General features: G+C 28.9%; 1 protein-coding gene across 6 annotated transcripts in view; it reads left to right on the top strand.

Annotated features, from left to right (window-relative positions):
- Positions 1-17,838, top strand: part of LOC100212474 (uncharacterized) — a 68,983-nt gene that overhangs the window by 28,482 nt on the left and 22,663 nt on the right. For all 6 annotated transcript variants that reach the window (XM_065795290.1, XM_065795289.1, XM_065795288.1 and 3 more), the window contains 4 exons: positions 1-192; positions 547-698; positions 798-1,747; positions 17,600-17,677. The exon at positions 1-192 is cut by the window's left edge and continues 37 nt beyond it. In XM_065795290.1, coding sequence (XP_065651362.1) covers positions 1-192; positions 547-698; positions 798-1,747; positions 17,600-17,677 — 1,372 coding nt within the window. The remainder of the gene's footprint in view (positions 193-546; positions 699-797; positions 1,748-17,599; positions 17,678-17,838) is intronic.

Raw genomic sequence — 17,838 nt, 5'->3', positions numbered from 1 at the left:
AATTATTACAGCTTCTTTAACTCGAGCTCAAGCAAATGCAGTTCGTCAGCGCATTGATGCTCTTAATGAAGCTATTCGCCAAAGTAAATTGCGTGATGAAAATCCAAGGCGCAATCACTTAAAATCAAAGCATAAAGATGTTCGTGATCTCTTTCAAATTGATTCTTGTATAGCCAAAGATTCACAACTTAGGTATAAAAATATAAGTAGCTAAGGTATAAAAGCATGGGATAAGTGAACTTTAAAAACATTGAAAAAATTAGATACAATAATATTGAATAACTGAGATAAAAAAATTTGAAAAACAAAGTATAGATAAAAAATGTTATATAACTGAGCCATACAAATATTGAATATCTGAGGTAAAAAAAAGTCAGAATAATTAAGCGAGAAAAAAAAAGGAGGAGTAAGCTGTAAAGTTATGTTTTTATAAAATATTTGCTTTTAGAGTTTATAAATATTGTTATTATTTATAAATATTTTTGGTATTTAATAGTCATTAAATATTGAAATCTGATAATAATAGTTTTTTTCATTATTTTAAAGTTCACAAAATTCTGCAGAAGAATCAAAAAGCAAATTTATTAAAATTCCTATTTCTTCTGTTTCTTCTCAAAAGCCTGACCTGTCTAAACATGAATTCGAAAGAAGTAAAAATAAAGAATGTGTCCAAGAAGGTGTGAGAAAGGTGTGTGAAGGTGTGTGGTTTTTATTTATTTTAAAAAAGGTATGTAATTTTTTGTGTTTTTCACTTTTAACTTTTGTTCAGTTGCTATGTATTATTTAACTGTTTTTAGACCAAGATTTTATAAAAAATGATTACAAAATAAACAAACAAACAAAAAAAGAAGATAATCTTGTCCTATGTACAGCAATAAATAACTTTACCTTTAAAACTGGACAGCAGCGTAATGAAACTTTTAAAGCTGGACAACAGGGTAATGAAGTTCCAAACCAAAATGTGTCGAGGCCAAGGAGTTTGATTATGGAAAATGATAAAAAATATAATTTGCATCGTAAATCTTCAGAAATTTACCGTAGCTCAACGGAAATTAAAGAAACAAATACAGAAGACTGTATTAAAAAAACACAAGATATTTTTGAAAATAAGTTTGTTCATGAACAAAACTCTTTACCAAACTCTTTAACAAAATATAATAGCTCACCAAAGTATGGAACTACTTTACTACTTGAACAAAATAATTCTGAACAAAATAATTTTTATCCTAATATACAAATGCAAAGCATTGAATCCCTAAATAATAATAGAATATTGACATTGGATAGTTCATCTAATTTAAGTCCTACACAAAATGTTTTACTTAGTAATTTACATGGAACAGATGATAAAAGACTGGTTCGTGTTGATAGTAATTACATTAAAGTTTCATATGTTGAAGATAGCTATATTACAACAAATAAGTGTGCGGAGCCATCTCCAAAATTACAATTAGAAAATAAATTAAACATTATCAGAACTAAGCATGATAGTTCTAATGATAAGCAGTATAGTCCAATACTATGTATGAGAAACTCTCTTGATATATTAAATCATAGTGGTAGTGAAGACAGCAAAAGTTTATCAAGTAGAGGTAGCATGGAATCTTTTGATGAACTATCTATAAGCAAAAATGAAAGTACATATGACACTGTTTCTATATCAAGTGGTTTAACTGATGATAAGGATACAAGTGAATCATTTGAGTTTGTAGAATCACCATTAGTTTTAGATGGAGATGCCAAGCTGGTAAGTTTATATTTGTCAAATTTTTACAAACATGAGCATCGATTTAATAAAACTTGTAAGCTTAACCTTGAAAAATGTTGAAAAATAACTTATAGTTTTAAAGTAAAACGTTTATTAAATTTTATAAAATTTCATTTTAATATGCATCATATTTTATTATTTATTATTTTTATATTATTTAATTATTGTTTACTTAATATACTTATTTATTGTTTTCAAATTGAAATCATAAAAAATTGGTAGTTTAATCAAATAGAACTTATGCTATTAAATATTTTTATTAGTTTGGTTATTTAAAACTATATATATATATATATATATATATATATATATATATATATATATATATATATATATATATATATATATATATATATTTATTTTTTCAAACATTTTCGCTTTCAACAAGGCTGCAAACAGCCACTAATTAAAGTTAGAAGTTACTGAAAGAGAAAAGATGAAGATTGCAAATTATATGAATCAGGAAAGCAAGATGAAGGAAGCGAATTCCAAAGTACTGATGTTCGAGGAAAAAAAATAGCCGAATAAGCGTTTTTGGAGCACTTAGGAACAGTCACAGAAAAAGGGTGACACTTAATTGAATGATGAGTAACACGAGAATGAATTTTAGTAGATGGCACAAAAGACGCTAGCTCTTTAGAGCAGTGCCCATTATAGTATTTGTAGAAAAGAGAAAGAGAAGCAACATTACGGTGATGTGATAATGGTTGGAGGTTGGCTGCAAGAGCAGGTCCAACTATGTTTACAATGCGTTTTTGCACCTTGTCTAAAAGAGAAAGGGCATCATTAGAAGATCTGCCCCAGATATGGCAACAGTATTCCATACAAGGCCGGATTTGAGATTTATAGAGATAGAGAATAGAATCTGAAGTAAGAAAGTGACGAGCTCGATAAAGAGATGCAACCTTAGCAGATGCTAATTTTGCAACTGATTTGATGTATGGTTTCCAGGAAAGATTGGAAGTAAGAGTTAATCCTTGAAGATGTAGGGTAGATGACTCATCGAGTACATCACCGTTCATAAATATAGGAAGATCTAAATTATTGCGATAACGATTGGCTGAAAAAGATTGAGTTTTATCTGAATTAAAGTTCACCAGCCACTGTGAGCCCCATGCTGTAGCAGAAGTGAGATCCTTTTCAAGCTCCAATGCCCCCTCCAAGCAATCAGAGGGTGTTGGTTTCTTATCACAACAAGAATAAATGGTATTATCATCAGCAAACAATGCCACCTTAGATGTGAGAATATCTGGAAGATCGTTAATGTAAATTAAAAAGAGTATAGGGCCAAGGATAGAACCTTGAGGAACCCCTGAAGTTACACAATAAGAAGAAAAGTGTTGTCCATCGAGGACAACTTTTATGCTACGATTGGAAAAGAAGGATTCAATGATCTTAAAGATGTTGCCGGATACACCATAAGAAGAAAGCTTATGGAGAAGACCAGCATGCCAAACTTTATCAAAAGCTTTTGAAATGTCAAGAGCGATGGCCTTAACCTCTCCACCTTTATTTAATGCACGATAAAATCTGTCAGTTATTTCTGTTAGCAAATCAGCTGTAGAACGAGAAGATCGAAATCTATATTGATAGTCAGAAAGTAAGTTATTAGATTCAAGATGAGAAATTAAGTGTTTGTTAATTAAAGAAAAACCTTGCTTATGATAGGAAGAAGACTTATGGGACGGTAGTTGGACGAATCAGATCGCTCTCCAGAATTTTTGAAGATAGGGATAACAGATGCCGCTTTCCAGCAGGCTGGAAAACAAAACTCTGATAAGCACTTGTTTTATAGTTTTGAGAGTATAGATGACAGCTCCGGAGAACACTTCTGCAAGACAATAACAGGTATGTTGTCCAAGCCACAAACTGTAGAAGAGTCTAGGCAGGAAATCACTTTGGATAAAGATGCTAGAGTGATATGAATGTCAAGCAATGGATCAACCTGTTTGTTGGCAATATCAGGTAGAACGCAACTAGTGGAATCAAGAGATGATATTGATGAAAGTTTTTAGCAAACAATTCGGCTTTGTCTTTAGGTGAGGTGACAAAGTCTGAACCATACAAGAGAGGTGGAATTATAGATTTGCCCGTATTATTGATATTATTAAATATTCTCCAGAAGTCACGAGAGCCTAATTTTTGAGATGAGACACGAGATTTCATGACCTTTGAATAGCGGGTTTTGACGTTAGACAAAACCTTTTTACAATTGTTTCTTGCAGTAATAAACAGACGTCTGTTTTCTGAAGAGTTTTTTTGCTGATAAATATGAAAGTAACGGTTTCGATTGGCAGTCGCAGCAGCACAGTGTGAGGAAAACCATGGAGGAGAGTGAGGCTTAACCTGGAATCGTTGAGAGGGAATAAAAGATTCCATGCCAGCCTGAATCCACGAAGTTATGTAAGAAGCACATTTGTCGACAGGAAGACGAAAGATTTCTACCCAAAAGCCATCACGAAGAAAATCACGGAAAGATTCCCAGTCAGCTTTACTGTTGTTGTAAGAGGTTCGATAATAGGGGGATTCAGGTGATGAAGAAAAATGAGATATTAGCTCTAGAGAGATGAAACTGTGATCAGAAGAACCTAAGGGTGAATGTGGAGAAACTGAGCACTAACTAGGATCAGAAACAAGACATAAGTCGAGTAGAGAAGGTAGATGATTCAGGTTGTCAGGAAAGCGAGTTGGAAAGTCGACTATTTGAGTTAGGGATTGAGAAAGGCAAAAGTTGTGGGCTTTAATGCCTGCAGAGTCACTGACACTAGAGCCAAGCCATTCAGAGTGGTGAGCATTAAAGTCACCGACAACAACTATAGTAGCTGATGGATAAAGAGAGAGGGCTTGGTCAATATGATCAGAAATAATGTCAAAAAGAGTGCAGTCTTAAGATGAAGGAGAGCAATATAGAACAAAGAGAAAGGCAATAGAGTGAAGTGGTGCTAAACGAAAGCACATGAAAGAATAGTCTGTGGATTCAAACCTAGTTTCACAACTAATGGATGAATTCTTACGAATGTAAATGCGGAGGCCAAGCATGTGACTATTGGAGTCTTTACGAATTAGAGGAAGATAACCATTAAACACTAAGATCACAAGATGAGACAGCCGAACTCAAATTAGTCTCACAAAGAACAAGTAGGTCTGGTGAACTTTGCAAGAGATAAGACTCAACAGTAGAAAAGTTTCTTCGAAGACCACGAATATTAGTGAATGATAGGTTTAGAGAACTTGGTGATGATGATGATTTTTTGTGCTTTATAGTTTTTGGTACTTTCATTTTTAAATTAGATTGAAGAATTTGACTCAAGGCATAGATAGTACTCAGAACACCGTTTAATAGCCCAAGCAATTGCCTCATTACAACTAATAAACCCTAAGCCGTAACAAAGGACTCCAAATGTGGCCTCCGCAATGCACACCAAAAGTAAAAACAGGGACACCATCCATGCGCAACATGGCACTGTTAATACTTTGATATTTTTCAGTTGTTGATGGAATCTGCCTCTCTGAGAGCTACCACAGAGTTCGGGAAACCTGACTACCAGCCGGCCTCAGAACCATAAAACTGAGTTTTAGAGCTGTACCCTCATTAGGAGATAAAAGAATGAGTTGCCTAGTCATAAAAACAGAGACACAAGCAAAACCCATGCATTGAGTCGAGAAGATTCAGCATTCAACATCCTAAACTGGAAACAATGTATTAAAAATACATCTGTGCCAGCCAGAGGCGCGGTGGCCCCAGAGGCTAAACAGGATTCCCGCATGGCCTTTTCACTTTTTCATTTAAATATGGGCCTTTTAGCAAATTTTAATTTTTTCTACATTTTAAAGAAATTCCAGAATCATTTAAAATATTTATGTTAGCACAAATTAAATTTTATTAGTCACTTGATTTCAACTTTAAGCGCAATAATATTAGTATTTTGCATAATAATAATATTGCTCTGAAAACAAAGTAGATGTTTTAAAACGTATTATGATATTTTTTTCATGAAAAAAATAATGAACCCATAAACGGTTTTTAAGGATCGTAATGTTGACAAAATAAATTTAAGAAAGTCCGCAGACCCAACAATAATAATATCTATTATTATTGTTGGACTTAAATTAACTTAATTTAAAATTTAACTCCAAAACATTTTGCTTAAATGAATTAAATCGCAATACAATTACTATACAGTAATTGTATTGCATTTTAATTAATTTAAGAAAAATATTTTGGTGTTAAATTTTAAATTAAGTTTTATATAAATATGGATCGAACTCATGTTTTGCATTTTTGTAACCTTTTAAAACTGATACAAACTTCTTTAATAATAAATAAAGTTTTTTATTTTTATGCAGTTTATATTATTGTATGTAAATAAAGAAATCACTCCGTAATATCCAGTCCTCAGACAGATTTGAAAAAGGATGATGAACTGCTAAATGAAACTACATTATAAATACTTTTATGTTTAAACTATGTCAATAAAGGCACCATTTTTAGAGCGGCATTTTAGCTGTTGCGAGTTTATCCTAAAATGTTAAAAAAAGTTAAAACACCGAATTAAACAAAAGCATAAACTAAAAAGAACTTTCTCATAAAATAAAAAGAATTTCCTAATTTTCAAGATTTTCAATATTTATTTTAGAAAAAAAATTATGTATAATTTAAAAAAATTTATATTATTGTACAATAAAATAAATACCATTATATAGTAATAAAAAAATTAAAATCTTTGATTTTTAATTTTGTGTTAGGCTGTGTTCTTTGAACAATAAAATACTAATCGTATTTGCTTACGGTAAAGTTGTGTTTTAAGAAAAACAAAACAAAAACGTCACTGCATCGTGTTGTTACCATTTTTTATTTTGCAGTATTACAAACCATATTATTAATTACAAATAGTATTATCTCAACTTGTTGGTTTCTATTAATGATTTATTAGAATAAGGTCAGTTATTATTATTATTATTATTATTATTATATATATATATATATATATATATATATATATATATATATATATATATATATATATATATATATATATATATTTCGTATGGGCCTTTACATAAAGCATATATGGTAAAATCCTGCATATATAGGCCTTTTAATAAAAATCCCGCATGGGCTTTTTAGAGCCACCACGCCCCTGGTGCCAGCCTAATAGATAAAGAAGGGGTGCGAGGCTGGTCAACAGATAGAATCTGTTTACCCCTTATATATATATATATATATATATATATATATATATATATATATATATATATATATATATATATATATATATATGTATATATATATATATATATATATATATGTATATATAATATATATATATATATATATATATATATATATATATATATATATATATATACTTATATATATATAATATAAAATATATATATAATATATAATATAATGGCTCACAGTGGCTAGTGAACTTCAATTCAGATAAAACCTAATTTTTTACAGCCAATCGTTATCGCAATAATTTAGATCTTCCTATATTTATAAACGGTAATGTACTCGATGAGTCACCTACTCTTCATCTTCTAGGATTAACTGTTACTTCCAATTTTTCTTGGAAACCATATATCAAATCAGTTGCAAAATTAGCATCTGCTAAGGTTGCATCTCTTTATCGAGCTCGTCACTTTCTTACTTCGGATTCTATTCTCTATCTCTATATATCTCAAATCTGGCCTTGTATGGAATACTGTTGCCATCTGGGGCGGATCTTCTAATGATGCCCTTTCAATGAACAAAATATCTTATTAATATTTTATTAATAAGATATTTTGTTTATTGTTAATTCAATAACGTAAAGTTTTAATGACGTTCGTTTAATTTATGAAAATAAATTATGATCACGAATATGTTATCGGTAACTGATAAACAACAACAAAAAACTCTTTCTTGTTTAAAAACATTATTAAAATGAGTTCACAAATTAAATAAGAAAAAATTTATTAACAGTTAATAAAATAACCAAAAACCAACTGTAAAATGATAAGAAAATAAACAAACATTATTTTACGTTTCATGAAAAAAAAAAATTTTTTTAAATAAAATTTAGTTCATATTTGAAAAAAATAATAAAAATGATTTTTTAAATAAGAACTTAGATTATATTTGTAACTTTTGTTATAGTGAGAAAAAAACAAACTGTTTGTATGATTTTTAACGCGTTAATAAAATAACTTTAATTACAAGCGGTTCTTGAAAAGACGCAATATATCTTTATATATATATATTTATATATGTATATATATTTATATATATATATATTTATGTATATATATATATATATATATATATATATATATATATATATATATATATATATATATATATATATATATATAAACGTATATATTTATATAAATATATATAAATACATACCACGCTTAACTTGTTTCTCCCTGCAGTGGCCTTGCTTATCAAGGTTCATGTTAGTGGCCTTCTCAGCCTTGGGGGGTTGAATTGAAATAAAAAATATATATAATATATATGTAGAAAATAAAACTACATGATTTTCACAACTTTAATTTCATGTTGTTACGATCATCACGTGAAATACCTGACAATTGCAATAGCATGATGAATAATAAATAGGATTTCACCTGATGATCGCAATAGCATGAAACTTTTTTTTTTTACATTTTAAATAAAAAAAGAAGATTTAATAATGGTTGTCTAATCACCAGTGTCATAGTACAACCGAAATTTGTTTTTGTGTCTGCATATATAGACCATTTTCCCCTGTTTTTGCAATTTTTTTCTTTTATTATATTATTACCATTGTATAAAAAATTACTATTGTGAGAACCAATTAAGGATTTGATGTTTGGCATACAAAAATAACTGATTTTAATTGAGTTTTTGTTAAATATTTTATGTAGGCAATTTGACATTGGAATGTATAAAAAATGTAACTGAGTAATTGCTTTTTTCTTTGGTTTTATATTTGATATGTGAGTGTAAAGATCATTCCAACCTTACAGTATGTGAGTGACAATTTATTCCAACCTTACAGTAAACCGGATAATACCCTAAACAACATACATGCTGGTTTCATGCATCTACCTAACATTATAAAAAGTCTGCCACGATCCAAAGATAAAAGTACAAGCACAATATCATATGGTTCAAGCCACCATTTAGCACCAAATATCTCTATAAAAATTGCCAAACGCTTTCTAACTCTAGTTGAGCATCATTTCCCCATCAACCACACCCTGCACAAAGTAGGCAAAATAAAATAAAATCATTTAACATCAATAAATATAATCATGACACAGAACTTTCCAAAGAATTTATGGAATTAAAAAAAAGTAATTATTACCATCTGTTAAATAGAAAGTTATTAGGCATTGTAGGCCATACAACCTGGTTTCAAAAATTTGTCATCTTTGTTCAAATGAAACATTTGAAATCTTGTTTTATAAAGGCACTAACTTAATTAACAAACTAAGTGAAATGGTCTATATGTATAGACAAAAAAGCAGACTTCTGTGTCCTCCTACAATACTGGTAATTAAACTACCGTTATTATATTTTAATTTTTCTTTCATTAGATCTACCGTCACTTTAGAGATGTCAGAACTCATTCCATTGTATTTATAATTTTTTAATATGTTTTTATTTTATTTTTGAATTTGTATTTTATGGCTGATGTATAGTAAATGTTAATTCGAACCATCCTCCAAACATTCTTAAAGCTAATCCCTCAATGATATCTAATCGTATAAGAAGTATATCTTCAAATAATGAAGTTTTTAATCGAGCTGCTACTTTTTACAACAGTGCCCTTAAGTCTAGTGGTTATAAAGAAAACATTACTGTCTAGTGGATTTAAAGAAATCATTGCCAATGATTCTATAAAAGTTGCAAAATCATGTGCATGAAACATTATTTGGTTTAACCCTCCCTTTTCAATTAATGTCAAGACAAATGTAGCCAAACTTTTCATAAATTTAATCGATAAAAACTTCCTAAAATTTCATAAATTCCATAATAAATTCCATAAGCTGTTTAATTGAAACAACCTGAAGGTTAGCTATAGCTGTCTTCCAAATATTCGCAACATCATCACTTCACATAACAATAAAATTTTATCAAATTCTTCAAACCTTAATGCTCTAACCTGCAATTGTCGACAGATTAATTTATGTCCACTTAATGGAAAATGTTTAATTAAAAATGTCATCTATTTATGTAATGTTAAGACAAATCCGCAAGATGAAGGTAGATATTATATTGGACTTACAGAAAAAACTTTTAAAGATCGCCTTTATAAGCACAATAATTCCTTTTGTTCTGAAAGTAGGTCAAACTCTACCGAACTTTCTAAATTTGTGTGGAGTGTTAAAAAGAAAGGTTTAAATCCTGTCCTTTTGTGGACAATTTTAGACCAGGCTGAACCGTTTAAACCTGGTGGTAAGTCATGCAATTTATGCTTGATGGAAAAATATCATATAATTTCATCCCCATTGCCTTTACTAAATAAGCAAAACAAACTTGCGTCTAAGTGTCGCCATGAAAACAAATATATGATGAATAATTTTAATGTCATCAAAGAAGACACTCCACTGTATTTTTAATATTTTTTTTTTTTTTTGTCGTTGTTTTTTTGAGATTTGTAACATCTGATGATCGCTATTTGCGTGAAACTCTGAGTAATGTTTTAAATAAATCGAGTGTTATAATTATTTAGTTTTTTACTATATATTGCTCTACTTTGGTATTGAGCACTCTTTAACAAGAAATATTTACACAATTACTACAATATATATATATATATATATATATATATATATATATATATATATATATATATATATATATACATATATATATATATATATATATATATATATATATATATATATATATATATATATATATATATATATATATAAGGCTACCATAGTCCTGATTTTTACGGAGGAGAGCCCAGCGCTAAACTAATTAAAATTAAAACTTTTATCGCGTTCTCCAGCGAAAAGATCAGGACAATGGCATATATATATATATTTATATATATATATAAATATATATATATAAATATATATATTTATATATATATATATATATTTATATATATATATTTATATATACATATATATATACATATATATATAGAACCCTTAGATGTTGTCCGAAAGTTTTTTCCATATTTTGTTGACAAAAAGTAAAAATTAAAATGCAAGACCGGAATTTTTTTTTTCATTAATGATAGACTGCCTGCCCCAACCAAACCCTCAGTCGATGTAGCAGCACTCCCTTGCGGGTCAGGCTATTTGTCAGTCGATGTAGCAGCACTCCTCTGCGAGTTAGGCTATTTGTCAGTCGATGTAGCAGCACTCCCTTGCGAGTCAGGCTATAAGATAGTCGATGTAGCAACACTCCGCGCATGATTTACAGTAAAAAAAATACTATTAGTACTATTGTTAAATTAAGTCAAGCTGAGTCAAATTTGAGTTAGAGTCTCAACAGTGCCATGTTGCGCATGAAAGGTGTCCCTGTTAGTGCTCTTAATGTGCATTGTTGAGGCCACAAAAAGCCTTTTGTTACAACTTTGGGTTGATTAATAGGAATGATTGTTGCATAGGATGTCATGCACTATGATTGAGTCAATTTGTTTAATGTTATACATGAATAAAGTTAAACTATTGTAAATACAGTCGGTATTGTAAATACACCCAGTATTGTAAATACACCTAGTATTGTTAATACAGCTAGTATTGTAAATACAGTCAGTATTGTAAATACACCCAGTATTATAAATACAGCCAATATTGTAAATACAGTTAGTATTGTAAAATGAATAAAGTTTCAATCTTTTGCTGATGTTTGTGGTCTTATCATCTGTTAAATTTTTTTTGCAAAAAAGCAAGTAGTCTCACGAGACCTACATGCTCTTTGTGAGATTAATTTCAATTTTATCTATTTTATTTAGCTATTTTATCTATTTTTATCTTAGTCTTGATGTTCTTTGGCAAACAATGCCACCTTAGATTTGAGAATTTTTGAAATGAAATATGAGTTTTTATTACCTGAGAATAGCGGGCTTCAGCATTAGACAAAACCTTGACATTGACAAATTAGATAATGGTTTCTAGCAATAGTAAGTTATATAATGAAATGCAGCAGCATAATGTGAGGAAAACCATGGAGAAGACTGAGGCTTGACTTGGAATCCTTAAGAGGGAATAAAAGATTTCATGTCAGCCTTAATCCAAGAAGTTGTGTAAGAAGCACATTTGTCAGCAGGTAGACAAAAGATTTCTACCCAAGGGTCATCATGAAGAAAATCATGGAAAGAGTCCCAGTCAGCTTTAAAGGTAGTTGTAAGAGGTACAGTAATAAATCTAATGACAAAGAAGAATGAGATAATAGTTTAAGAGAGATTAAACCATGATCTGTAGCACCTTAGGGTGAATGTGGAGAAACTGAGCACTGACTAGGATCAGAAAAAGACTTAAGTGGAGTAGAGAAGGTAGAAAGCGAGTCGGAAAGTTGACTAATTTGTGTTAGAGATTTAGAAAGGCAAAAGTTGTGTGTTTTAATGCCTGCAGAGTCACTGACACTAGAGCCAAGCCATTTAATGTGATGAGCATTAAAGTCACGAACAACAACAATTTTTACTGAGAGATAAAGAGAGAGAGCTCGGTCAATTTGATCAGAAATAATATCAATAAGAGTGCAGTCTTGAGAAGGAGGAGAGTTATATATAACAAAGATAAAGGTGATAGAGTGAAGTGGTGGTAAGCGAAAGCACATAAAAGAATAGTCTGTGGATTCGAACCTAGTTTGACTCAAAGCATACTAGTATGATAGTACTCAGTACACTATTTAATAGTCCAAGTAATTGCCTTATTACTATTAATAAACAGAAAGCCATAACAAAGGGCTCCAAATGTGGCCTTGGCAATGCACACCAAAAGAACAAACAGGGACACCATCCATGTGCAACACAGCACTGTTAGTACTCTGATATTTTACAGCTATTGATGGAATCAGCCTCTCTGAGAGCTACCACAGAGTTCAGGAATCCTGACTACCACCTGGCCTCAGAACCATAAAAGTCATACATATCATTTATTAGTCATAAATTTAGGTTTGAGTTCTCAGAGTGTTCTGATATAAGATTTCACTTAGCACTTTTTCACTCAGCCTCTATTTTTTTTTTCTTTATTGTTCTTCTTCTTTCCAAGATAATTCTCTTTTCAATGTTATTAGACAATATTATTATTATGGTTACTATTGTTATAATACTTTAATGCTCATCACACTGAATGACTTATTTCTAGTATCACTGACCTTCCAGACTATGGCATAATGAATAATGAAATGAATAAAACTCAATTTTCTTCTATGTACTCTATCATCATAATTTTTGCTACTACCTTAAAGATGACTGGGATTTGTTTGGTGAATTTTTTTGTGAACTTAGACTAATGTCTTTTGTTTCTCTGCTGAAAATTGCACCTTTTTTATAATGTATTCTGACAGTTATGGTAGCTTTTATTCCTGTTTCGGGTGGAGTCTTGCTCTCCCTCTTAGGTTTTTCTTTTTGTACAGCTGTTTTTAATTATAGTTATGTATTTTCATCTTTTTCACTAGTACAAAATTTTCTGAAGATTAAAAATCTTTTTCTTATTTTAAGAAATCTATGCAAAAAAGTACTGTCTGATGCTAAGCTCCATTTTTCTCAGTTTACTCTGGTATATTATTTAAAAAGTTAGGTTCTGAAGACTTTTTGAAAGCTATAGCCATTAACAAACTTTAACATTTTCACTAATACACAAGTCTGACCTTATCACCTCTTTCACGGATATGTCAGAGAATTTTGCAAATAACTTTTCTTCTTATTCATCCCTTAGATCTAATTACTAAACTTTTTCTGTTATCCCAGAGAAACAGATTATTGTTAGAGATCCATATTAATGCTGCTTCCGTTGGTAAAGTTACTTTTCTCTTAAACTCATCTACTGGTTGTGGTCATGATAACATTCCTATCATAGTCTTACGAAAGTGTTTCAAAGGCTTTCAATCAAGTCTGGTATGCTGGTCTTCTCCATAGGCCCGCTTCATATGGTGAATATAGGAAAGTTTTTGTAATTATTGGGTCATTTCTTTCTGATTGCAAAGTTTATATTGTATGCGGTAGTAGTGTAGTGTAAGAGTGTTCGCCTCATAATCAAGTTCCGAATTTGGACCTCACCATTTCCTTGGTAGTACCGTGTTCAATTTGTTTCTCCACAAAGCTGCTTTGTTTGTCAAGATTTGTGTTTCAGAGTTAAAAAGTTGAGAGAGGATTGTAACCACAAAAAGTAGCTGCAAAAAAATCTTGCACATTCATGGAGAAAATTCATCATTGAATTAAAAAAGAGTCTCAAAAGCTACTAGAATCCCTATTTTTAGATATAAGAAGACTTTATCCATCAAAGTAGCTAAAAAAGTAGGAAGATAAAAAATTCTCAATAGTAAATCAGTGGTAAATAATATAAGTTTGTCTTTTGAAAGAAATCCAGACTTATTTAATAGAAAAAGTGCAAAGTTTTTGATTTTTCATAAGGAAAGTATGGAAATACTACAATTACAAGTCTTTCTGAGCAATTAAATACCCATATCATTCTGACAAACAAAATTTCACTGCCAAAACACAAGCACAAAAATCTTACACCCACGTTTTGACTAAATTAAATGGCTGCATTTTGATGAATGACAAGACTTAAAACATAAAATGTGACTTTGGTCATCTTTTTGGTCAAAAGTGTTATACTTCGATTTTTCTTTAAAAAAATTGAATGGCAATATATATGTCAAAGATTGCTTTTATGGAAAGCAATTTGTAGTTGTGGAATAGAGTAGAGCTTTTGTCTTTTTTATGAACTTTGACTTCATAAATTTATATTAAAGAGCAGTTTTTGATTCAATTCAATTCATTTGATTGCAACTATATGCAACTCATTGCAAAGTTAGTATCTGCTATGGTTGCCTCACTTTGTTGTGTTTGCCTTTTTCTTACTTCTGATTTGATTGTCCACCTCTGCAAATCTCTTATTCGACCTTGTAAGAAATATTATGGTCATGTTTTTTATTGGTTTTTCTAAATAAGTCTCTCTTTTTGAATTGACATCAATCAAGCGTCATCACTTGTCCCATCAACAAAAACTCAACCTCTGATTTCTTTTCATTAAGAAATTATGTTCTTTTACTGTAAATGTTCCTTCATACTCAAAAAAAATTTTCCATGAACATCAGTGTTTTTGATTTTCCATCTTTATCTTTTTCTAACACAAACATATATATTATTTTTTTAAATCTATTTATTTAACCATAAAATATGAAAATTTACAATATTATTTTATAAACTCACATAAATAAGGTTAAGTGTCACTCATATAGTTAAAAACATTTCAATGGAGTGGCACCTGAAAAAAATAAAAAAAAATAAATATAAAAAAAAAAAAAAAGCTAAATAAAACAGAAAGAATTTAAAATAAAGAGGAGAGAAAAAAAAAAGGAAAGAAAAGAAAATAAAGCACTAATAAATAAAGATAATATTAATAATTGCAATAATATAATAATAATATTAATAATATGAATAAAAAAGCATTACACATAGTAACTATAACATGATAATTTTACTAAAAATTATAACTAATGATAAAAACTAATAAATGAGTAATAATTTCAAGTTTTTCTTGTAAATATAGTATACATTTTTTAGAAATGTTATTTTAGGCAGATGCAGTTTTTAGAATAGACTAGTTTAACATATTGTTTATCAGTGTTATTTTGCGAGGAAGCAATGCATTTTAAATAATATTTTTTGATAAACATTCGCCATTTATAGGGCAGTTAATTTTTTGTTTGCAATTACAATTTTCAGTAATTTTTTCTTTTAGAAATTCATTTTTATTAATCAATGCAAAATTATGGCCTTTTATAATTCTTTCAACATTTTTTGTACAGCTATAGCTAACTTTAACAGTTTCTATTAAAAATTTTGTGCAGTTTATTAGAGGGAGGAAAATGTTAGTCAATTAATTTTAAAAAATTTGTTTAAACATTTTTGCTGTATGAAGGGTTAAACCAAATTGTATTTCTAATTTGCTTTTTTTTTTGCCATTTTTATTTCAAATTTTAGCTGAAAATTTTTGAATCTGCTTTTATTGAGAGCATCTTCATACACACCTTTGGAAGAGTTAAAAATATTTTCATTAGAAGAATTTTAATTTAGTCTATTATTAATTGAAATAGGAATTTGTTTTAAGATTTGAGGGGGATGGTTTGAATTTATATTAATATACGATAATTCATCATTCGGTTTTTTATAAAGCCTATAAGAATTTTCTGAGAGGTTGAATGTGACATCAAGAAAATCCACAATTTTTAAATTAATGTTTATTTCAATTTGGAAGCCAATGTTTTTGAAAGTTTTTATGTTTTTTCTGATTTTGTCAAGTTGAGGCCCTGATTTTTTTTGCATTATTATTAAACCATCATTGCGATACAAGCCTAATTGATTAAAAGGAACTATTTTAGCAAGGAAATTCAAAATATATTAGCCTAGGAATTAGTAAATTTCTGCTCCGCCATAACTTGTTACATCAAAGCACTCCTGCGTTGATATAACAAGTTATGACGTTACATCATGTCTCGTTATTAAAATAGAGTAAAGTTTTTCTGCAATGTTTCATAAGACGAATAGTGTCATCTGTAATTTTAGTGTAGATTTTTCCAAATTCTATTGTTTTATCTAAAATTTCTGCTGTAATTGAGGGGTAAAAATCATTAATATCAAATTGTATAAATGTGCATTCATTTTTATTAGTAATTTTAGAAAACCAATTTATAACATCAGTGGTATTTTTCCTCTGTTGCAAATTTAATTTTTTTCAAAAAATATTATTTATTTTGTCTAATTTAATTTTACTAGGGAGTTTGTTTTGAAAATTTGGTTTATGATCTTTTATTGTAATAAATGATTGTACTGTTGCAACTGATTCAACTCTTGCTTCTAAATTAATTGTTTTAGCAATGTTTTGGCCTTCTAAATTAATTGCATTTTCCAAATTTTTAGGGGCTTTTGCGTAATTATAAGAAATATTATTGGAAAGTATTTTATTATGATTATCTGGGATAATTTGGTATATGTTGTTTTACAAAAACTAAAATATTAGGGTTTGATTTTATGTTATTAATGTCTAATTTGAGTTCTTTTTAGAAATCATTGTTAAAATTTCAAAATTCTATTGTTTTAATCATGTGTAGTAAATTATTTTCAGGGTTTTCTAGGTTGAGAATGAATATTGGGGCGTTTTTAGTTTTGAATTCAAAATTTTCTTTTTGGTTATTTTCAATTAAAGGATTTTTATTGGTTTCAGAATCTAAGAAAAAGTTATATATATATATATATATATATATATATATATATATATATATATATATATATATATATATATATATATATATATATATATATATATATATATATATATATATATATATATATATATTGTTAGTTCTATGACTATATATATATATGACTATGAATATATATATATATATTGTTAGTTCTATGACTGAGAAAAAAAAACACCTGAGAACTGGTAATCAAATGGATTTGAAACACACTATCTTTGTTTTTTTATATTATCTATTTCACTTTTATTTTTTGAATATATAATTTCTTTTTCAAATTTTAAAATACTTTTTTAGATTTATACACATTTATTGTTTAAGTTTGTTTTTATTTTTTAAAGGTTTAACAATTTTTATGTTTTTAATTTTCTATATAAATTTTATGTATGCTGAAACAGGCAGTTGGATCAGTCGCAATCAAAGATGATAAAAGCTTGCCAGAGAAGTTATTAGGACCTACTTTTCCACCTCTACCAGTATGTTTCTTTTTACTGCTTAGTTACAAATTTTTGTTACTTTATACTCCTGTTTAACTTGGTTTTTATTTTTGTTTGTTTACAATTTTTACATTTGTTTTCTTTTTTTTACTTATGCTGAAGTTAATCATTGACTGAATTATTTAGGTATTTTGATTTTA

The sequence above is a fragment of the Hydra vulgaris genome, chromosome 04 (genome assembly GCF_038396675.1).
Source record: "Hydra vulgaris chromosome 04, alternate assembly HydraT2T_AEP".
In the NCBI taxonomy this organism is placed as follows: Eukaryota; Metazoa; Cnidaria; class Hydrozoa; order Anthoathecata; family Hydridae; genus Hydra; species Hydra vulgaris.
Note: the sequence above shows the minus strand (reverse complement) of the source record. Positions and strands in the feature narration are given on the sequence as shown.